This window comes from Hoplias malabaricus, chromosome 14 (genome assembly GCF_029633855.1).
Source record: "Hoplias malabaricus isolate fHopMal1 chromosome 14, fHopMal1.hap1, whole genome shotgun sequence".
Classification (NCBI taxonomy): Eukaryota; Metazoa; Chordata; class Actinopteri; order Characiformes; family Erythrinidae; genus Hoplias; species Hoplias malabaricus.
The window spans coordinates 10,330,160-10,351,391 of NC_089813.1; the positions used below are offsets into that span (position 1 = coordinate 10,330,160).

Sequence of the window (21,232 nt, forward strand, 5' to 3'; positions counted from 1 at the left end):
CTGTAAAGTTCACATGGAAGTGGTGGCACTGAGCATGTATTAACGGTGCCAGTGGGGCTAGGTACAGCCTTAGTCACCAGGGAGGCCAGTGTGGATTTACAGTTGTTGATGGTAAAGGGTAAGGTAGGACCATAAATCTGGCTCGGAGGAGGGTACGTTCTTGACACCAGACTTCACTGTTGAGCCTTCTAGAACACCAACAAGAGGAGGTGTGTACCTGATGCCCCCAGTGAGGAACTAGTGACACAACGGGTGGTCTGGGCCTCCATGGGGTAGGCTCAATAAGTAAGAGTTGTCAAGTGTAGCTGGTTGCTGATCATAAACAGCCACCTTAGTGTTGAGGTGAAGGAAAATTGTGTGATGAGTCCTACATGAGGAAGCTCTAAGGTAGGTTACATCTTATCCCGTGCATGATTATAATTGAGCCATATTTAACGTTAAACTTAATTCCAGACTGACGCGTTCAGGGCAAATGTCAGAACTTGAGGTACTAAAATGTTCCTCTAAATCCCAAATTCTATCGGAGTGTGCCTTGCCCAACCTTAGTCATGGGCTCCATAAAGGCAGTTTTGCCTATAGCCCTACAACAAATCTTGCAAGCACAGCTGTATTCCTTTCACACAGATTGCTCACTGCAGGAAAAACCAAATATTTTCATGTAGAACCACAGAATAGATAACATCTGGATGTTTCAGAAATTCTCACAAGATAAGCACGTGTGTGTAAGCCTTTTGCTCCATCTCCAATCTCAATTTTAGAAAAGAACGAAAACAATGGGTTTAACTGAATTACAACCATGTTAAACAGGACACTGCACCCATGTTTTGTAGATTTATAGCTTCAACACTACACAAGAACAAAGACAAGGGTCCCAAATTTTTATTTCAAGCTCAGGACTTACAGACATACACAACAGTCAGATATTTGTAGGTGCCCGCACAGGGATCGGGGAACATTTTGCTTGTGGCTGGGACCGTGCATTTCTTTTTACCTTCACACCTAGATGGGGAGGGAGCAGGAACACAGTGAGAAACAGGCAGACAGTAAATGTACAAGAATATTTTGTCTCTAGTTTAGTTGGTGAAATTGACCTGTGCTTAACCACAGACAGGGAGCTGGATGCAAAGCAGTTTGTTTTGGAGACCTGACTTGGCAGCTTCACAGCAGCACATGTGGTGGTGTCTGTTCGGCCATAGTTAGCGCCCAAGATCCTGAGGACCCCAGTACCTGAGGAAAATTTACACCATGAAAGACAATATTTGAAGGGCATTGGCAGCAGTGTCTGATTAAAATGTGCATGTAAACAAGTCTGTACAAACCACATGAGAGTCTAGCCGTTTTTCCTTCACAGGTCACACTGGTCACTGCAAGGAACAAACACTGCTTAGCCTTTGCACATTTCCATAAGATTCCTCATTAGAAAATGCTGTTTAATCCTGTCAGATATTCGTCATTATGCAGATTGTATTTAAAGAACAATTGAGACAACCAGTTATGCCCCAACCATACATTTTAATTCTTGTGAAATCAGACTGAAACCTTGGCCCCATGAGGTGATGGAGCTTAGCAAAGCATAAAGACAAAGTAGAAAAGCTTCAATTAAAAAGCCTTGTCATAAGGTCATTGATGTTTGAGGAAGGTAGTTTGGACTAAAATGCACCTGAAGCAGGAAAAGGAGACAGACAAGGCATGGCACAGGAGGATCACTCACCAAGATGTAGGCAGTTGTAGGACACTACCAGGTATTTGTAAGTGCCAAAACAAGGATCACCAAAGACAGCATTTGTCGCCTCCAAATCACAACGCTTCTTGCCATTGCACCTGTACAAAAGTATTCAGTTCAACCATTCCAGCTAAAAGTTAACATGCATTTAAATGGCCCTACAAAAGTACCTTTGAGCCAAAATATTAGAAGTGCCTGAGGAACCACAGTTGGTGGTCTGGACAAGCTTTCTGCTCTGTCCCGCTGAGCAGGTGGCCTTATCAGCACGTCCATAGTTAGCACCGACGACCTGAATCACATCATTTCCTGAAGAGAATAAAACAGAACAATATTGGGAGGGGGTGGGAGTAATCCACAACCAAAACTATCGACCCTAGAAATCAGTTGTCAAAATGAGGACAACGCCCCCCCATCCTGAGCAACACTGCCACGCTGTGTTGTGTAGCACAGTGTCCTTAGGCAAGACGACTAATCCTACATCTGAATTTAAGCATAATGCCATAAGCGCATGAAGTTAGTTTCTCACCACAGTCCAGTGTGCCTCGATGATTCTCACATATCACGATGTAAACTAGAGGGAAAATTCATGAGTGACAAAAAAAAACAAATTAAGACACCTAAAAATATTCATACACATGTGGAACTCCAGAACTGGTTTAGCTTTACAGCTAGTTTAAACACTCTAGACAAACTTTTAGTGGTTTAGCATCAAGTTTTAACACCTCAAGTGCTTACCTGCAGAAGAGATTCCACTCAAAGCTGCCATCAGCACTGCAAGAAAGAGATCCACTTCCTTAACCATCTCAACAACAACCCAAACAAGATTAACACCAAGCTGGTTAAACCTAGTCGTTGTGCTTCAATAATCCTGCAATCTAAATAAAGATGATTTGGACCGGGAAAAGGGGAATATTTAGAAATTTAACTGTTGAATTACATATTAACCGTTTATTCAGTACCAGCTGTCTGTTGAACTTCCACAAGTCATCAGGTGATATTCTTGAACTTAGTTCTTTCATAAAAAGCACTAGATCCTCACATCAGCTAGATCTTGTGGACTTGGTAGTAAAGTTTAAGTGAAATTGACTGTTGACAAACCTGATGACTACCAGTTTTGTTGGAGGAAGTTATGCCCCTGTAATTAAATCATTTCACTAAGCAACACCTCCTACCAATCACAATCAGAAGTTGAGATGTGTTCAGATGGCATTTAAGAAACTCACAGCTGAGTAAAAACTGCTTCAAGAACATGGTGCAACTGGAGCAAAGGAACTCTTGATTCTGACCTGTACACAAAAATAACAGGCACTGGTTTAAGTAAAAACAACAACCTTCCACAGGAAGCTTTCAGTCCTTAGGGTTTTAGGCCATGTCCTGAGTTATACTGTCAACTTGGAGACTAAAATTGATTATTGAAACATCCCAGCACTGTTACAGCCACTGGTCTATTACCACATTTGACACACTCAAAACAGGAGTGATATAATATATAACTAAATACATTTTTAAAAAAAACCTTCGTTATCAGCTCTGCACAACAGAATTAGAGCCTTTATTGGCCACTGTTCTTGCACACAGGAACTTCCATGTATTAAAAGTTTAATACCATGTATTGTAAGTTTCCAAACATTATTGAAAAGTGAACACACAATGCCTGGAGCAGTGCAGCTGGGTATTAGGCACCTTGCTATAGGGCACTTCAGTCATGGCTCTCAAAATTGAACCTGCAACCTTCCAGTTACAAGCCCAGTTAGCTATGGGATAGAGTTGTACCATCACCCATTTCTATTTTATAGCTACACTGATTCCACTCAGCATGTATATTAGCATAGAGTATATTAAGTAGTAATTTAGACAACCTACACCTAAAACAAAATGTCATTTTTAAACCTGAATTTAAAACTACACACTCAGAGAGAAAGGATTGGACCACAAAAAAGAAGCAACAGTTCAGGAAGAAATTCGACAAAATATCCAAACAAAATTACCTGAAGAGTCTGACACAAAGAACTCTCCGACTATAAACCTCACACCCACAGAACGGCGCGGTGTGGTTAAATAGGATGGAAGAACAGGTGGAGACTGTTGCTGCTGATGAGGTGGAAGGAGTCCTGTGGCTCCCTCCACTGACCAACGGCGGCTTACCAAGTGTCATGCCCTTCCTCTGAGTCTTTTTCTTATCGCTTAGTAACGTTTAATACGTTCTTACAGACAATGAATGAAAAACACTTGCAGAGTTTACGTGCAGCGCCTTTGATATTTGTTCAGTGATTAAAAATCTCATTGGTATTTACTGATTCCACATGTTTTCATTTCAGACTATCAGGGAGAATGTTTTCGAGAACGTGTGTAGGCTGCAAATATAGGTAGTTGGGGTGAAGCACAAGACTGGAAATTGCTGGTGGACGTAGGAAAAGGCTGCAGGTCCCAGAATGCAGTTTTAACTACACTGAAGCCAGACATAGTGCTCTACGAATATTACATTTCATAGAGTTAACGGTTCCATTTGAGGATTCAGTAGAAACAGCTGAAGTACGCATACTTGACAGCAGAGGGAACGCGAGTAGCAGGCACACGTTAGACCGGTGGAGATAGCCGTTAGGGGACTTGTAGCCAAGTCTGCCTTATCCCTGCTTGTGAAGTTTGGCATCAGGGGCTAAATCCATGAAGGAGTTATCAGAAACATCTGAAAGTTCTAGTCAGTGGTTGTGGAAGAGAAGAGCACATTGGGGAAAAGCACTGTAAAAGTGGGGCTAGGTACAGCCTTAGTCACCAGTAAGGCCAGTGTGGATTTACGGTTGTTGATGGTAAAGGGTAAGGTAGAACCGTAAATCCGGCTTGGTGAGGGGTGCGTTCTGGACTCCAGACTTCATTGTTGAGCCTTCTAGAACACCAATGAGAGGAGGTGCTTACCTGATGCCCCCTGTGACGAGCTAGTGCTACAACGGGTGGTTTGGGCATTCTTGGGCTAGGCTCAATGAGTAACAATAGTTGTTAAGACTAGCTGGTTGCTAATTGGATCATAAACAGCCACAACAACCTTAGTGTTGAGGTGTAGGAAAATTGTGTGGTGGGCCCTACATGAGGAGGCTCTAGGGTAGGTTACATCTTATCCTGTGCATGATTATAATTGAGCCATGGTTAACGTTAAACTTAGTTCCAGACTGACGCATTCAGGGCAAATGTCAGAACTTGTTTGAGGTACTAAAATGTTCCTCTAAATCCCAAATTATATGGGACTGTGTCTTGCCAACCTTAGTCATGGACTCGCCACAGGCAGTTTTACCTACAGCCCTACAACAAATCTTGCAAGCACAGCTGTATTTCCTTCTCCCAGATTCCTCACTGCAAGAAACACCAAATAGTTTCCACAGAATAGATAACATCTGGATGTTTAAAAAATTCTCACAAGATAAACACATGTGCTTAAGTCTTTTGACTGCTTCATCTCCAATCTAAATTTTTAGAAAAGAATGAAACCAGTGCTTGCAGGGTTCACAAGATTGTGAGCTGAGCACACAAGTGGGTTAACTGAATTACATCCATGTTAAACAGGACATTACACCCAAGTTTGGATGATTAAAGCCCAACACTGTCATTTGACTCAGCGTCAACACTACACAGGACACAAGAACAAAGACAAGGGTCCCAAATATTTTTTATTTCAAGCTCAGGACTTACAGACATACACAACAGTCAGATATTTGTAGGTGCCCACACAGGGATCGGGGAACATTTTGCTTGTGGCTGGGACCGTGCATTTCTTTTTACCTTCACACCTAGATGGGGAGGGAGCAGGAACACAGTGATAAACAGGAAGACAGTAAATGTACAAGAGTTTTGTCTCTAGTTTAGTTGGTGAAATTGACCTGTGCTTAACCACAGACAGGGAGCTGGATGCAAAGCAGTTTGTTTTGGAGACCTGACTTGGCAGCTTCACAGCAGCACATGTGGTGGTGTCTGTTCGGCCATAGTTAGCGCCCAAGATCCTGAGGACCCCAGTACCTGAGGAAGATTTACAGAACCCTCCAAGTATTTACACCATGAAAGACAATATTTGAAGGGCATTGGTGGTAGTGTCTAATTAAAATGTGCATGTAAACAAGTCTGTACAAACCACATGAGAGTCTAGCCGTTTTTCCTTCACAGGTCACACTGGTCACTGCAAGGAACAAACACTGCTTAGCCTTTGCACATTTCCATAAGATTCCTCATTAGAAAATGCAGTTTAATCCTGTCAGACATTCCTCATTCTGCAGTTTGTTTTTAAAGAACAATTGAGACAACCAATTGTGCCCCAACCATACATTTTAATTCTTGTGAAATCAGACAGCAAAGCAACAAGACAACGTTAAAAAGCCTTGTCACAAGGTCAGAAAACTCCAGGTCATTGATGTTTGAAGGTAGTTTGGACTAAAATGCACCTGAAGCAGCAAAAGGAGACACACAAGGCATGGCACAGGAGGATCACTCACCAAGATGTATGCAGTTGTAGGACACTACCAGGTATTTGTAAGTGCCAAAACAAGGATCACCGAAGACAGCATTTGTCACCTCCAAATCACAACGCTTCTTGTCATTGCACCTGTACAAAAGTATTCAGTTCAACCATTCCAGCTAAAAGTTAACATGCATTTAAATGGCCCTACAAAAGTACCTTTGAGCCACAATATTAGAAGTGCCTGAGGAACCACAGTTGGTGGTCTGGACAAGCTTTCTGGTCTGTCCCGCTGAGCAGGTGGCCTTATCAGCACGTCCATAGTTAGCACCGACGACCTGAATCACATCATTTCCTAAAGAGAATAAAACTGGAGTCAAAGAACAGAATATTGGGAGGGGGTGTCAGTAATCCACAAGCCAAACTATAGACCCTAGAGATTGGTTATCAAGATGAGTACATATCACAACTGCTCCTCAAAATGGATTTAAAAAAAATAATTCCCAAAAAAAAAAAAAAAAAAGTTTATTCCCAACCTGTCCTTAGGTAAGACTACTAATCCTACATCTGAATTTAAGCATAATGCCATAAGCACATGAAGTTAGTTTCTCACCACAGTCCAGTGTACCTCGATGATTCTCACATATCACGATGTAAACTAGAGGGAAAATTCATGAGTGACAAACAAATATTAGGACACCTAAAAATATTCATACACATGTGGAACTCCAGAACTGGTTTAGCTTTACAGCTAGTTTAAACACTCTAGACAAACTTAGTGGTTTAGCATTGAGTTTTAACACCTCAAGTGTTTACCTGCAGAGGAGATTCCACTCAGAGCTGCCATCAGCACTGCAAGAAAGAGACCCACTCAACCATCTCAACAATAATCCAAATAACTTAACATTCATTAGCTTCATTCACAACCAATTAAACTATTCTATTAAACTTCCACACTCAGATCATGGCAGGTGATATATTCCCTACATTTAGTCAGTTAATTTAAAAACCAAGGTCAAATTAGTTATATCTTGTGGACTCACTTGTAAGTTAGTGAAATTCACTGTTGACAAACTTTTGAAGAATTTACTCATTTTGATTGTGAAGTTACACACCAGTAACAAAATCATTTCTCTAAAACGCATCTAGTTCAAACAAACATCTTACCAACCTCCAAATCAGAAATTAAAAATAGATGTTCAGACGGCATTTCACAATTAAGAGCATTTGAGAAACTCACAGCTGAGTAAAAATAACTTCAAAACCATGACGCAACTGGAGCTGAGGAACACTTGATTCTGACCTAGACACAAAAAGAACAGGCACTGGTTTACGTAAAAAACAGCCTTCCACAGGAAGCCTTCAACCTTAGGTCATGCCCCAAGTCATTTTAATTCAGAGGTTAAAAGTGTTAATTGAAACTTTCCAGTACTGTTACAACCACTGGATCATTACCCCACAACACTCCCAAAATCAGTGTTCACTTAAATAGAAAATCATTTTTGTCCCATATAATCACTTCTGCACATGCTCAAAGGGTTAGTTATGGGACACAGTTGTACCATAATCCATTTTAAATTTTAAAGCTGCACTGCTTTCACTCAGAATTTATGTAGTCCATACTAAGATATTAGAAGTTACAAACAAGCTATACTAAGAACAACCTTTTTTTAATCTTTCTTTTTATTTTATATGAAAATTGAAGCGTCAATGAGAAAGTATAGGATCACGAAAGGAAGACGCATCCAAAGAAAATTACCTTATGAAGTTAACCCAAACAACTCTGAGACCATACACTTCATACCCACGGGCTGGTGTGGTGTGGTTAAATAAGATCAAGGCACAGGTGGAAGTGGTTGCTGCTGATGAGGTGGGAGAACTCCAATGGCTGTCATTTTTATCTGCAATTCTATCGGTTCTCATCCAATATTAATGACCTTTTCAGTTTTAAAGCGATAATTACCTGTCATGAATTAATCTGGAACAGATTAATGTTTCCATGTTTTCTGATGCTTTTTCTCATGAGCAAATTTCCATTAAAGTCTCATGAACTATCGACTAGTAACTTATCCTGAGTTGCTGCATTACTGTCACTGACTATTTACACCATTCACTTTTCCTACCTGGTGTTTGTATTTCATAAGTATTAATACCCATTTTTCTTTTTATTTAATTATATTTTTAATGAATTAACATCTATTTAGCTTCATTTATACTTGGGTCCTGTTGAGACTGGGCATGAACTGTTTTTTGGATATTGTATACTTTCATTCACTGCACACTTTGTGTTCTGAGTTTCTGAAGCAGGGCTCACACACTACACACAATGCTATCGGTTGTTTGTTGTGACAAAAAAATAATAGAGCATGTCTCCTTATCTCTGAGGTTTCTTCCAGAAAAACAATAAGAATAGAAGCCTTAGTATCTCATCTGTGTCTCCACTTGGGTTTCAGTGGAGAGCTCAGTTAAGTCTCACACTGGGCTCAGATTAGCTGAGATAACATTAATGCTTCTATGTAGCTGAGCTAAAAAAACAACATCTTAGCCTTTTACCTTTCAACACTGATAACCTTCTCAGGTCTGATGCTGAGTACATTTGTCATCTCCTTTTTGAGTGATCATAATTACATCTCCGAGTCATCACTGAGCATCCTTTGATAAACAAATATAGACCTGACACTGTTTCATTCAAACCATCAATGTTTTGATCTTGTCTGTTTTGCCTTCTTACAGGTGAGGGAACTTCAGGATGAACATGGTGCTGGAGATGTCAAGTGTTCGCACCACTGGAGCTGATGTGTATTTATAGATAACTCACTGAATCAGTTTAAGGGAGAAACCTATACAACCAGGAATTCTCAAGTATCTCAAACAATAACAGAATAATATATATATATATATATATCCTAAAAGGAAAATGTGTTGTGATTTTTGTAGAAGTCTGATTCCAGTACTTATTAAATGGATTACATATCTGAGTCTCAACCTGTGAACAAGCACCATGCTACACCAGGACACATTTAGAAGTCCTTCAGCAAGATTCCTAATGCTGAACCTATTTAAGCATATTCACATTTTACCCATCAAACTTTTGGCCATATTATTGGTCTTTTTAATTACCGCAACATAACATTTTTGTGTTGGTGAGTTTTCAGATCTTAATTACAAAACAAAACATACTGTTTGATTAAATAGGTGTCACAACATTCAATCCAGCACCCTCCAGGGTCTGTTCTGCCTTGCGCCCAATGTTTCCAGGTAGGCCCCGGACCCACAGCCTGGTTAAGTGGTTACAATGAGTGAATGAATGATCTAAAATACCTTAAAAATACATATGTATGTTCCCAAGGTTCTAATGAACACTGACAAGCAGGAAGAACAGTGACAGAGGACAGATATGAAGGGACACAGTCTTTTAATAGCATTTGGAGTGAAAAAATTTACACTGTAAGTTATTAAAATTTCTTTTTTCCTTCTAAACAGCAGCACAAATAAACCAAAAACATGCAATGCCTTCAATGAGAAATTTACAGATCTAGTATCCAATTTATGTACTTAGATGTCAAGAATTCAATTTAACACCTGGAATCACCTGCTCAAGAAAAAAAAAATGCATCTTTTAAAAAAAAAAAAAAATTATATATATATATATATATATATATCCCATAAGATGATGCACATTAATTCATAGGAAAATGTTTTGATCCTCACCTACAGTGCTGATTGCCAAAGGAAAAATATATATATTTGTATCTCTCTATTAAAAAAAAAAAAAAAAAAAAAAATAATCAACACACTACAGTGGCCATTAGGGCATAGTACAATGTGTATAGAAAAGGGGAAAAAATAAATGTACACATACACAACCCTCTCCATCCATTCTTATCATTTAAAGCATTCAATGTTCTTATGTTTCCTCTGCAAAAGAAGAGAGAGAGAGAGAAGAGTTTTGTTTGGAATGATTATATTATTATTATTATTGTTATTATTAAGAAACCATTACAATGTACAACCAGTTCTAAAGAGTCTAACATTGGAATGAACCCTTTGTTTTAACATTAACATGTACAATGTGCTCAAAACCAGGGGATTTAAGCGGATAAACTATTTAAGGAATAAATTACAAGCTGCTAGGACTGATGTTACTGGGGAGGAGCTATGTACAAAAATTAAAACTACTGTGTCTACAGCACACTTAAGAAGGCAAATTCATATTCACTTGTGGCAAAATTCTACTGAGCAGGTGTTACAATGCCTAGCAATTCACTAGTGTCTCCTTTTCCCACAAAAAGTTCATACAATCTGAATACTGGATCTGTCTCCACCCATATTTGTTCTTTTGGATGAAGGACGCTACACCCAAGCCAAAATGTTTGGATGCTGAAGTATTTTGCTAAACCAGGAAACAACTGTTAAGTATTCTGTTATTGGCTTTCAAACGGATGATGTCAATTTACCACTTCTAAAGCAGATACTGATGATACAATGCTTTCAAATACTTATAAAGGAGATACTAAGATAGAAATGGTAGTGACAAACATTTAGGCGCTCGAGTTCCATCAATTACACCTGAACATTTGAGGAAGATTGCAAAAAAAAATTAAAATAAAAATCCAGAACATCATCCTAATGTAAAGCCTGGACATGCTCTGGTTTTCCATCACCATCAAACAGAGTTTGTGTATAGAAGGCAAAATAGGCACTGCACTCGTCCATAAATTTCAAATTAATCTGGCAAAACTCGCTGAAGGCAGCAAAAAATCTTCTCATTAAAAAACCCATACAGACCACACCCAACACTGTCATCACGGATCAAAACTCTTTTCCAGTAGGCCTAGTTGTTTTTCCCCCCACAACAAAACAAAAAACAACAACAAAAAACCTTTTCAACCCCTACACGCACCATTCTTCATCAACAAATTTTAATTATTTCAGGAGAGGGAATTTTAACTAGCAAAAGCTTTCCCTGTGTCTTCCTTGCCTCTGTATGTCCTCTTCCCATGTGTGAAGGGCAGGTACCTATACTTGATCATATGCTGTGGACAGAAAGACAAAAATGATCAGCACTATCAAAGAAAAAGAAACAGTTAAATATTCAAATTTGTTTTAAGCCTAAAAAGCTCCAAAGCCATTTCAAAATTAGCTATAAATTTATTCAGAACTAGTACATTTTAAGAATATGTTACTGTTACGTATTGTTGCTCCCAGAAAAAAAAATCAATTTCCATTTATGACCTTTTTATATTTAGAACAAATTCAACTATTCCTTACATTGAGTCAAAATATTTTCTGGGAATAAATAACCATTTTCTGTGTCTCCTGTAAAATGTTACTTATTCTGGAGATACAAGCTCTTCCTCTTAGTAACAAGGACACATTCTTTGTAGCAAAGCACTCAATAGCCCCCCCTTGTGAATTGAGATAAAAGCCAGTTCCAAGAATGTGCTTCATATTCAACAAACCTTGATCTGACGCTTCATGGTGATGCAGAAGAGCATGATGAAGTACATTACAAGGATGGGCCAAAACACTGGCACATTGAAGGCTTCAAAGAATGTGCAAATCATAGCAATGACAATGCCTTTTGTTGCAGAATGCCTGAAAAAGAAAACAGCACAAAGTCTTCAGATAAAAATATACCTGTTTAAGTAAATAAGATAATCCAATAAATAACACAAAACTGAAATTGTAACTCTACTTATAAACTACTGTATATATGTATTACATAAAGCTGAGGGGCCTGTCACTGTCTAAAGCTGTGGCTTTAAGATTAGAGTGGGCTTGAGACCAGAGGCAACAGCAAAATCTCATCCATGCGTGAAGTGCTCTTGAGCAAGGAACCTAACCACCAATGGTCTCCTGGTTGTCAAGGCTTGCTGCCCACTTCTCTGTTTGTGTGTATATGCTCACTGCCCCTAGTGTGTGTGGCTAAATACTGCTCTCTAATGTGTGGGTTGGACGGACAGGCTAAAAGGCAGAGACTCAATTTCCCAACACGCATTAACAGAAGTAACCCTCCTTCATATTCTTCTATTATTAGTGGGGCCATCTACTGGAGGGAACAAGACCTTTCAACAATACTAAAATACTTCAGAACATTTTATCAGTGGAAGAGACATTAGGAACTATTGGTATAAGTATTCTCAAATTGTATGCGCACTTAAAAAAAATTATATTAAATAAATAAAAAAATAAGAAGAATTAGAAGGTTGTTAAGCTCTCAGAATTCAAATAGTGCTGTATTCATATGCTACAATCAATCTTACACTCCTGTGCCCTGAACAAGTTCTGCTATAGAATTACAATACTATTAGTCGCAATATTCATATTTTGCATCTTTAACAACCTTGCATTTCAGAGGACCAACTAACAGTAAGAATAATGTGTGGCAAAACGTTTTTGCTTTTTAGGTTTGTTCCACTGCAATGGCAGCAATATTACGAATATGAAGAGACAAATTAAGAGGTCTGTCATGTTAACCAAGTTGTTAATTAAATTCATACTTAACTAACATCCAACTGAAAAGCAGAATGTTAAAATAATGTGGAATATGAAAAGGAAGTATCATTTTGTTTCCTAAAGTCATAAGGTATGTCAGACTTTGGGTCTAAACTACAGTGAACACGGAAAGTTACATAAGTCACTGCTTTTGCCGCCCCTGCTGGGAGCTGAACACTGTCCATGCTGCAAATGAGGCATCGCTGACTGTTTCACTTTCACCCTGACCTCACAATACAGGAAAACCTGGTGTTTGTTTACAGCCACATTAGCTATACCTGACCGAAAGATTTATTTTAGTATTTCAGTTAAAGGCAAGCACTATTCTTAATTTCAACCCAATACATATTTGATGTATTGATGGCCCTGACTGAGAGAAACAACCCAAAAACGAAGCTTTTGAAGGAGCAATGAAGGGAGGGGTGTGTTTGCACTGCTGCAGAGTCCAAACATCAGCATTTGTTTTCCAGAATCTTTTCTTAGAAATCTGAGTATGTAAGCACGACTACTGATAGATACATGTTACATATACACCCCTAGTTATTCTGTTTAGCTGAACAGTTAAATGAATGGAAAACTCACCAGAATTTGAATTCTGGCAACCTCCTAATGAATGGCCGGAACTCCTCGTTCTGCTTTGTTGGAAGTCCTGGACCATCATCTTGGAAGTTGTTAGAAAAGAAAGAGCAATAAAGATTAATGGGGGGGGAAAAAAATTAAAAAAAATTTTAAAAAAGAGTTTGCTCAAAAAGCAATTGTCATAATCTAGATTATAAACAAATAAAGAATTATAACCAAAGACATCACTGGAAGTCTCAGTGCAAGTTTGAATTAAAAAAAATAAATAAATACGTAACCGAACCGTGTTCTTTTACCCACTATAATAATAATTATTATTCTTTTTTTGTTAGTCCCCATCTGTAACAATGAAAAGCATGCCATGTGACAATTTATAAAATAAAATACAAACCCCATTTCCAAATAAATTGGGGCACTGAGCAAAATGAAAATAAAAAGAAAATCATTTAAACCCTATATTTAACTGAAAACAGCACAAAGGCATTATTTTAAACTTTGAACAGAGTTTGAAATTTATACTAGCAACACATTCCAAAAAATTATGGACAGAAGCAGTGTTTAGCATTGTTTTGCCATGCTGTTGTAATTCATACCATCCATCGTGCACTTATAACAAGAAAGTTTTGATTTGTACTACTCTTCCGCTTTTCCACTTCGTCTCAGCCCATCTTAAATGAGCTTGGGCCCAGTTATCGGATCCTGTTTATATATATGTGAGTTTTAATTTGCATTTGTGGATGCAGCGATGAACTGTGTTCAAAGACAGTGGTTTTGGGAAGAGGTAGTAAATTGGTTTTGGGACTTGTTTCTTGGATTTAGAGATTACTCCAGATTTGTGATATGTGATGAAATCAAGTCCTTTACTATTTTAAGTTGAGAAATGCATGTATTTCTTGAATTCTTTCACTATTTGCCCATGCAGTCTTTCACAGAGTGGGGAACCCCTAAAAGACTTGAGATGCTCTTTCTAAACCAAATAATATCCTGCTGCCACTTTTTTATTTTATTTTTTTATATAGCATTGCAATTTTACAAGTCAGTTGTTTACCCATCTCAATTTTTTGGAATGTGCTGCTAGCATCAAATTCAAAACTGGTTTTTCTTATTAATAAATAAATAAATAAATAGTTTTTCAGTTTCAACATTTGAAATGTTATCTTTATATCATTTGCAACTAAATACAGGGTTTAAATTATTTGCACATCACTGCCTTTAGTTCAAATTTCTCACAGCGTCCCAGATTTTCTGGAAATGGGGTTTGTATAAATACTGCCCTTAAATTTTGAAATATTCATTGGTTCACACGTCTTTGGGTTCACTGGGTCACGTTAACTTTCTGAGGTTTGTCTTTAACACCACACCTAGTGATAAAATGAAACGAATGACAGACTCAAATGAATGAAATTTTTCAAATACCACGCATGAATGTAGTGCCATTAAGGAGCAAGAGCGGTCATCTATTAGCTTAGCCTTGCATTCAGGACCAACTGATGACACAACATGTTAGTTAAACCAGATGTCACCCAGAAACCTCTTACCTACTTGAAAAAAACATTTCTCTCATAAACAGACCAAAAAAAAAACCACACACAACATACACTACTACTACATTTTATTTTAATAAAATGAATTTAACTGCAGCTGCTCTTTAATCTTTGAATCACTACACTGTGGAGCATTGGCAAGCATCGCAGCTGTTTTGTGGGAAGCACAGTGTGGTAAAACCTAGAAGTGGTGAAGCGCACAGAGCTACTAGCTTCTAGGTCAATATCAGTCAGCAAAAGGGATTTAAAACTTGCTTTATATCTGAGGGATGAATTTGTAATTCTATTTGATAGTGCAACTGCTGCAGGTTTTAGATTCAATAAGGAAACTCCAATTCTAGAGGGATATAAAATAAATCAGTAAACATTATAATTTAGTGGGTATGTACTGTAATTTCAAACTTTTAGTCTCCTAAATATTATCTATCTATGGACATCTTTGCATCTCTGCACTATTTTGTGACTGCATTCATGCCAGGAGCCTCATATAGAGCAGATTCTGTGCTTGCTAATGGAAACACAAGAGCTCTTAAAATGAATACTCCACAAATTATGATGAGAATATTTTAACAGATAAAAAGCCCACAATAGGTTCTACTAAATAATTAGCCACTTCAGATTAGAAATGAAAGTTTGTATCAAAACCTTTGTGGTTAGTCCAACCCTTGTTGGATTAATGAGATGTATGCCCTTTAAAACACAAATCTACAAAATCTATCCAGCAATCCATCTATTAACAGGAGATTTACAAAACACACTGTGCACATGATTTATTAACATGTTCTTTTCTTTGATGCAGGGTAAACATTTTGATGCGTAGGCCATCAGTGATGCTTAATAAGAGTAACTGATGTAATACCACAATATAGCAATGGCTTCTCAAGAACAAAATACAAAACGTGAACTGGTCGAGCCCCAACTGTTCAAGACCCATGCACGTGTCCATATTTTTTTCCAGCACATTTCCAGTCAAAGGACTAATATATTCGCTGACATTCAAAACACCACTGCTAAAAAAAATAAAAAACTTTAATATGAGCTGATGACTTTTTATAGCACAGTGCAATTCACAGTTCATTTTTTAAATTTTCTGCAGTGACAAGGAAACAAAGTTGTCTGGAGCTATGTTGAACTAACCTGGATCATCAAGCAGTGAAGGGTCCACTTTTGGCGAAAGAAAAGCGATGAACAAATTGAGATGGTAGATTCCAAGAGCATATGTGACTATGTACCACCCCTAAATAACACAAGGCAAAAAGGCAGAAATAAAGTTTTATTTACCTTCTGAAGTATATGGTTTCTTTATATGAAAGATAGAGTTTACCATAAAAATGTCTTCACATGGACAACATATCTGTTTGATAATTATTCATTCAAATGCATTAAGCAGGCAGTAATCCATCCATTATCTGTAACCGCTTATCCAATTTAGGGTCGCGGGGGGTCCAGAGCCTACCTGGAATCATTGGGCGCAAGGCGGGAATACACCCTGGAGGGGGCGCCAGTCCTTCACAGGGCAACACAGACACACACACACATTCACTCCCACACTCACACCTACGGACACTTTCGAGTCGCCAATCCACCTGCAACGTGTGTTTTTGGACTGTGGGAGGAAACCGGAGCACCCGGAGGAAACCCACGCGGACACGGGGAGAACACACCAACTCCTCACAGACAGTCACCCGGAGCGGGAATCGAACCCACAACCTCCAGGCCCCTGGAGCTGTGTGACTGCGACACTACCTGCTGCGCCACCGTGCCGCCCGCAGGCAGTAATCTAAGGTCTAATATGCACAAGGGACTAATACCCTACCTTCCCCATATCAAAGCATACAAAACACATAGAAAAGGAAACAGAAAACAGAACACGTAAAACCCTCAAAAGCATGAAAGTGAAGTTAGAATAAGAAAATAAAATGTAAATGACAATTTCAGTGTAAGCATAAGATGCCAGGTGCCTCTTACCTGTAGTATATACACTCTGATCATGTATATGGCTGTAAGGATAAGCGTGGCTGCCCATCGAACTGCTGAAAATGGTGTAGACTTGTCCAACCATGACTGATAGACCTATGGTAAGAAAGAAGACATCTTATTCACAACAGAGATGTATTCTCTTGCTAAAGGTTATACATTTTCAAAAGGTTTATAGAAACCCGTTTATTATTAGAGAATTCAGCTACTTTTAGTCAAACTCAAATCAGAAAAATATGCGCAGAGACAGAGTGTATAATCTCTCCAGAAATTAAATGGAATGCTCTGACCAGTTGGATGTGCGTTTTGTGATGAAGCTCCATCCATTACCTTGGGGAGCTGGAGAGGCATCAGTACCTGACCTCAGTAACATTTCTGAGGCTCAATGCCATCATATCCTCAAAGAATTTCTCCAAGAGCTAGTCTAAACCCTTCATAGAAGAGCAGAGTTTACCGCAGCAAGTGAGGACAAACTACTGATAAGAGCTTGCTTTCAAATACAATTGGATATTTGAATTTCTGTGATGTTTTATGCCCTCACCTGTCCAAGACGTGTAAAGAAACTTCCAATAGCCGATGGTTTCCCATGGATGGATTCACCAGAGCTGTCTCCTTCTGACATACTGTCTGAATATATAAAAATATAAATTAATAAACAGTAAAACTTAACATGTTCTGTAGATTCAAAACGTTAAAAATGCAGTTTATTCAAAGAATACCACCTGAACACCACCTAACTCAAAGCTACATGCAAATCCTGTGGTAAACAATAAACCAACAAGAAATATAAGGCCTGTTCTTCATATAAGTTGTCATACACAGGTTTATTGGCTTTTAGTGCATCGTCCACCATAAGAACACCTAATGCACATTATGTGTACCGAAAGTCTACATGAACAGTATTTCCAAGGACATGTGAACCTCTGTTTAGTCTACCTTCTTACATAAGTAGTTAACCTTTTTTCTATACATTACTTACCAGATTAATTTGCTGTTTTGTGAAAGAGTCTAAAACTAACAGGCCTGCAACACAGTCCTATCTCATAGGTAAACGTATGTGCTTGAAAACACTCATTATTTATTTTAAAAGCCCTTTACAAAACATGTAATCAATAGTGATGAATGGACTGTTCAATGGCACTGATAAATGACTGAACTCCTGACCCCTGCTTCATCATAACCATCAGAAACCCAAAAAGATCAGGATAAATCTTGGCTGGCTATTCATTTCACTTAATCAAGTATGTATTTTACCCTGTTTAAGGTGGATTGGGATTTTCTCCTTTACTTAGGCCATTTGTGACCATGTAAATATGTTTTAGGGAATAAGCAGAAAAGATTTGGAGATTTCAAGGTTCAACACAATATAAGATTTCAGCTTTAGCGTTTTTCAATCTTTTCAATGTTGGGGTTTAATGGTCCATTTCTACTATGCACAGTAGATAAACAGAATGGGCTGGGCACATCAGATGTTTACCCCTAACCCCCTATATAACCCCCTAAAAACTCATCTCTGTTCATCAAAATGATATAAATGAAGAAGTTGGTTGCAAGAAAATACAAAAGACAATAGTATGCAATCCAGACCATGCCTCCATCTACATTGCCTCCATTCGCCTGCTGTTTGAAAGCCCCACCCTGCAAGTTGATGTGATTGGTTATGTAGGGCTTATGACATATGAAATCCTAGCTGGCTGTATTTGTCATTTGAAACTGTGTGAAATTCTCAGCTATGGTGTTGACTCATTGACCTCATGATGCGTTTTCTAGCACATAAAAACAACACATAGGTATGCTCACGACATTATAAACTTGACTTTCACTACAGGGGGCCATTGATTGTGAGGGAGACAAGTAAACGAGCCATAATGCCTGTTTTAGACGAGGATATTTTCATCCTGTGTTACAAAGAACGAATTTTAATTCTCCGAGTGGAGGACACGGTATCGACCGCTCTCTACTGTTAGCAATGGACAGTTATTGTAGCTGTCATAACACATTTTATCTCTGTTTTTCCTTACATATTTATTTACCTGAAGTTACAAGCACATAATATTTCACCTGCACTAATACAGTCTTAACACATATAAATCCGGAGTAACCATGTGTTAAACAGCACGTAAACTTATTCCTCAGCTATTCAGCTACAAACCATTAGCAGCTATACATTGCCTACAATCGCTAGCTCTAGTAAAAAGGCATTCTGTGAAGTGTAGTTTGCTGGTTATACTAAATCAATTAAAAGAAGCTCCAGTCTTTCACTGATGAACTACATTTCCCATGTTGCACCGCGGCACAAAAGCAGTGATTCGCTCAGAACGAATCCTTCAATTGTAGTTTTTAAGAGGACGCCAAGCGTTCAGTAAGGCTGGAGAAGGACTACAAAGTCCAGAGATCCCACCAGAAATTGGACAACTCACTTCCGGTTGAAAGCGCTATGAAAATGATTCGAGAATAAGCGCAGAGTCCGGCGCCGTGCGTCGCATAGAACGAGGTTCGTCCGTTTCACCGAGACGGGCTACACTACCATAAATACACCGCCATTAACACAGCATTAACCCACACGGATACCAGCACCGTCTCTTACCCGCTGTCTGTCTCTCTCCCTCTATCTCTCTCTATCTCTGTCTCTCTCTCCCTCTGCTGCCGTCCGCCGCTGAGTTGCGAACACGTCACTGCTTCCGTAACAACGCGCGGCTCGGAGTTAAAGACTGAAGCAATGGAACACAGAGCTGTAGAGAATTTAAGAGAGAGAGAGAGAGAGACCATCGATACCACCGGCTTCGAATGAATATATATATATTCATTTTTATATTCATATATATATATATATATATATATATATATATATATATATATATATATATATATATATATATATATTTGTAATATATATATATATATACAAAAACCAAGATATTGATTGTAAAAATTAATTTTCAGTTATGAAAAAAGCAGCACTGCGTTAAACTGGCCTCATTGTCAGGATTCTGTCATTTGCATTCAGATTGGCTGTCTGTACCTCCACGTATACGCAGTTCTGTGTATCGGTATGTACTAGCTCTGGTACTGGTCTGACGTAAAACACTGAACTACACGCCATTCCAAAAGAGCAGACTTGTGATTGGTCAGTTTGTGTGTCAGTCAAATGTCTTTTCCTGCAGTTCCAAGTCGTTCCAAGAATCTTTTTAGAGAGTCTGGCAATGTAAGACCACCTCATTTGTAACAGCTCTGATACACAGTAAGGCACTGACTTGTGAGACAGCAAAAGCATCTTTTAATGGAAAGAGACCTAGATACATAAAACTAATCACTGCAATAACATTTCAAAAATATATTTCATTAACGCATGCGAGCTGAAAATATTGCCATAGATAAAGTTTGGCTATAATTTTTTGTATAAATATGCTTCTTTGGCTATAATCACAAAATATTTTTTTTTCTAAATTTCCCACATTCTAAGCCTGTGTAGCTATTGCTCTGCAACAAGAGGCCAGTGGAGTAGGGTGACCAGACGTCCTCTTTTACCTGGACATGTCCTCTTTTTTAGACGTAAAAAAATGTCCAGGTGGAATTTCACAAATGTCTGGGATTTTGTTTTTCTAGAGCTTACATAGAATTTCGAGAAGCGTTCACAAACTAGTCCCGCCCTCCCCTACTCCGATTGGTTCGCTTGAGTGAGAAGGGGGCGTGGTGAAGTAGCCTAAAATCTTCTGATTGGACGGTCTGATGTAGAGCTACCGTTATTGGTCGATAACCTTCTCTGTAAACACTTTATTGGTCAGTCTGCACGTCAGTAGTCCTTGTTTACGTCAGGCAAAGCTCATGTACCCACCCTCATCTTGAGCAGCTATGCCGAAACGTAAATGTAAGTTCTCGGATAAATTAAAAAAGAAATTCCCATGTTTTGTGTAGCAAATAAAGTTGTAAGGGACCTAAAAGCACACATAGGTCCCCCCACCACCGCCCGAGACGTGTCCTCTTTTTCACCATCTCAGATCTGGTCACCCTACAGTGGAGGGGACCATTACCAGGGATGTCTTTACCAACAAACTGACTGACTGTTTATTTATTTAAAAGCAGGGTTAGATACAGCTGCCATGCTGAGACTTACAGGCTTTCCTTTCATTTTATATTGAGTGACTGATCTCATATAATGTTGTCTCTGACTATATTTACCAACCACAATATTCAAATATGTTATGTATTACATGTTGTGAATGTTTTTAACATTAAATCTTAACGATAACACCATCTGACAGTAAAGCAATTCAGACAGTAAAACACAGCCGTACTGTTTGAATAATAGGAAATCAGATAAGTACGTATTCACTAATATCAAGCCTATGAGTTCACGGCCCACATCTATTAAATGACATGTCCTCACACATCCAACATTCCTCACACTGTGATAATGGGCTTCTTACACTGCTCTGAAGGGTTCAAGGCATGGAAACATATTTCCATTCTGTG

The 21,232-nt window shown here is 38.6% G+C and overlaps 3 protein-coding genes across 6 annotated transcripts; all 3 read right to left on the bottom strand.

The window, feature by feature from the left end:
• Nucleotides 1-844: 844 nt before the first annotated feature.
• On the bottom strand, nucleotides 845-4,596 carry LOC136666249 (L-rhamnose-binding lectin CSL3-like). Its single transcript, XM_066644337.1, has 10 exons — nucleotides 4,520-4,596; nucleotides 3,712-3,863; nucleotides 2,947-3,009; nucleotides 2,459-2,494; nucleotides 2,250-2,294; nucleotides 1,894-2,029; nucleotides 1,712-1,821; nucleotides 1,320-1,364; nucleotides 1,092-1,227; nucleotides 845-999 (listed from the first exon to the last, which is right to left on the bottom strand). The coding sequence occupies exons 1-10, from the start codon at nucleotides 4,594-4,596 to the stop codon at nucleotides 891-893; spliced, it is 909 nt and encodes a 302-aa protein (XP_066500434.1). The 3' UTR covers nucleotides 845-890.
• A 770-nt stretch (nucleotides 4,597-5,366) lies between these two features.
• Nucleotides 5,367-7,975, bottom strand: LOC136665993 (rhamnose-binding lectin-like). The gene is made up of 9 exons (XM_066643918.1): nucleotides 7,921-7,975; nucleotides 7,402-7,464; nucleotides 6,978-7,013; nucleotides 6,775-6,819; nucleotides 6,381-6,516; nucleotides 6,199-6,308; nucleotides 5,841-5,885; nucleotides 5,593-5,728; nucleotides 5,367-5,502 (listed from the first exon to the last, which is right to left on the bottom strand). Exons 2-9 carry the CDS (start codon nucleotides 7,427-7,429, stop codon nucleotides 5,394-5,396), a joined length of 645 nt encoding a protein of 214 aa, XP_066500015.1. The 5' UTR covers nucleotides 7,430-7,464; nucleotides 7,921-7,975; the 3' UTR covers nucleotides 5,367-5,393.
• Nucleotides 7,976-9,568: 1,593 nt separating this feature from the next.
• On the bottom strand, nucleotides 9,569-19,491 carry rer1 (retention in endoplasmic reticulum sorting receptor 1). Of its 4 annotated transcripts, XM_066643922.1 has the most exons (8): nucleotides 19,347-19,491; nucleotides 17,301-17,386; nucleotides 16,751-16,855; nucleotides 15,920-16,019; nucleotides 13,242-13,320; nucleotides 11,624-11,759; nucleotides 11,143-11,197; nucleotides 9,569-10,079 (listed from the first exon to the last, which is right to left on the bottom strand). In XM_066643922.1, the coding sequence occupies exons 2-8, from the start codon at nucleotides 17,379-17,381 to the stop codon at nucleotides 10,069-10,071; spliced, it is 567 nt and encodes a 188-aa protein (XP_066500019.1). In that variant the 5' UTR covers nucleotides 17,382-17,386; nucleotides 19,347-19,491; the 3' UTR covers nucleotides 9,569-10,068. The 4 variants fall into 4 exon arrangements, with proteins under 4 accessions (XP_066500019.1, XP_066500016.1, XP_066500017.1 ...); XM_066643919.1 differs by having other exon boundaries at nucleotides 9,569-11,197; XM_066643920.1 differs by lacking the exon at nucleotides 19,347-19,491 and adding an exon at nucleotides 19,180-19,331 and having other exon boundaries at nucleotides 9,569-11,197.
• Nucleotides 19,492-21,232: the final 1,741 nt, after the last annotated feature.

Bases quoted from the DNA above. Each gene is read 5' to 3' on its own strand.
- LOC136666249 (XM_066644337.1), bottom strand. From the start codon at position 4,596: ATGAAGTCTGGAGTCCAGAACGCACCCCTCACCAAGCCGGATTTACGG. The intron at 2,030-2,249 runs GTGAGAAACTAA...TATTCTCTTCAG, and splicing joins TCGAGGCACACTGGACTGTG to GAAATGATGTGATTCAGGTC. The intron at 1,365-1,711 runs GTGAGTGATCCT...TGTTCCTTGCAG, and splicing joins CTACAACTGCCTACATCTTG to TGACCAGTGTGACCTGTGAA.
- LOC136665993 (XM_066643918.1), bottom strand. From the start codon at position 7,429: ATGGTTTTGAAGTTATTTTTACTCAGCT. The intron at 7,014-7,401 runs GTGAGTTTCTCA...TCTTTCTTGCAG, and splicing joins GAAGTTATTTTTACTCAGCT to TGCTGATGGCAGCTCTGAGT. The intron at 5,503-5,592 runs GTCAATTTCACC...CTCCCCATCTAG, and splicing joins CTGTCTGTGGTTAAGCACAG to GTGTGAAGGTAAAAAGAAAT.
- rer1 (XM_066643919.1), bottom strand. From the start codon at position 17,381: ATGTCAGAAGGAGACAGCTCTGGTGAATCCATCCATGGGAAACCATCG. The intron at 16,856-17,300 runs GTGAGGGCATAA...TTCTTACCATAG, and splicing joins TCTTTACACGTCTTGGACAG to GTCTATCAGTCATGGTTGGA. The intron at 13,321-15,919 runs GTTAGTTCAACA...ACAACTTCCAAG, and splicing joins TTCACTGCTTGATGATCCAG to ATGATGGTCCAGGACTTCCA.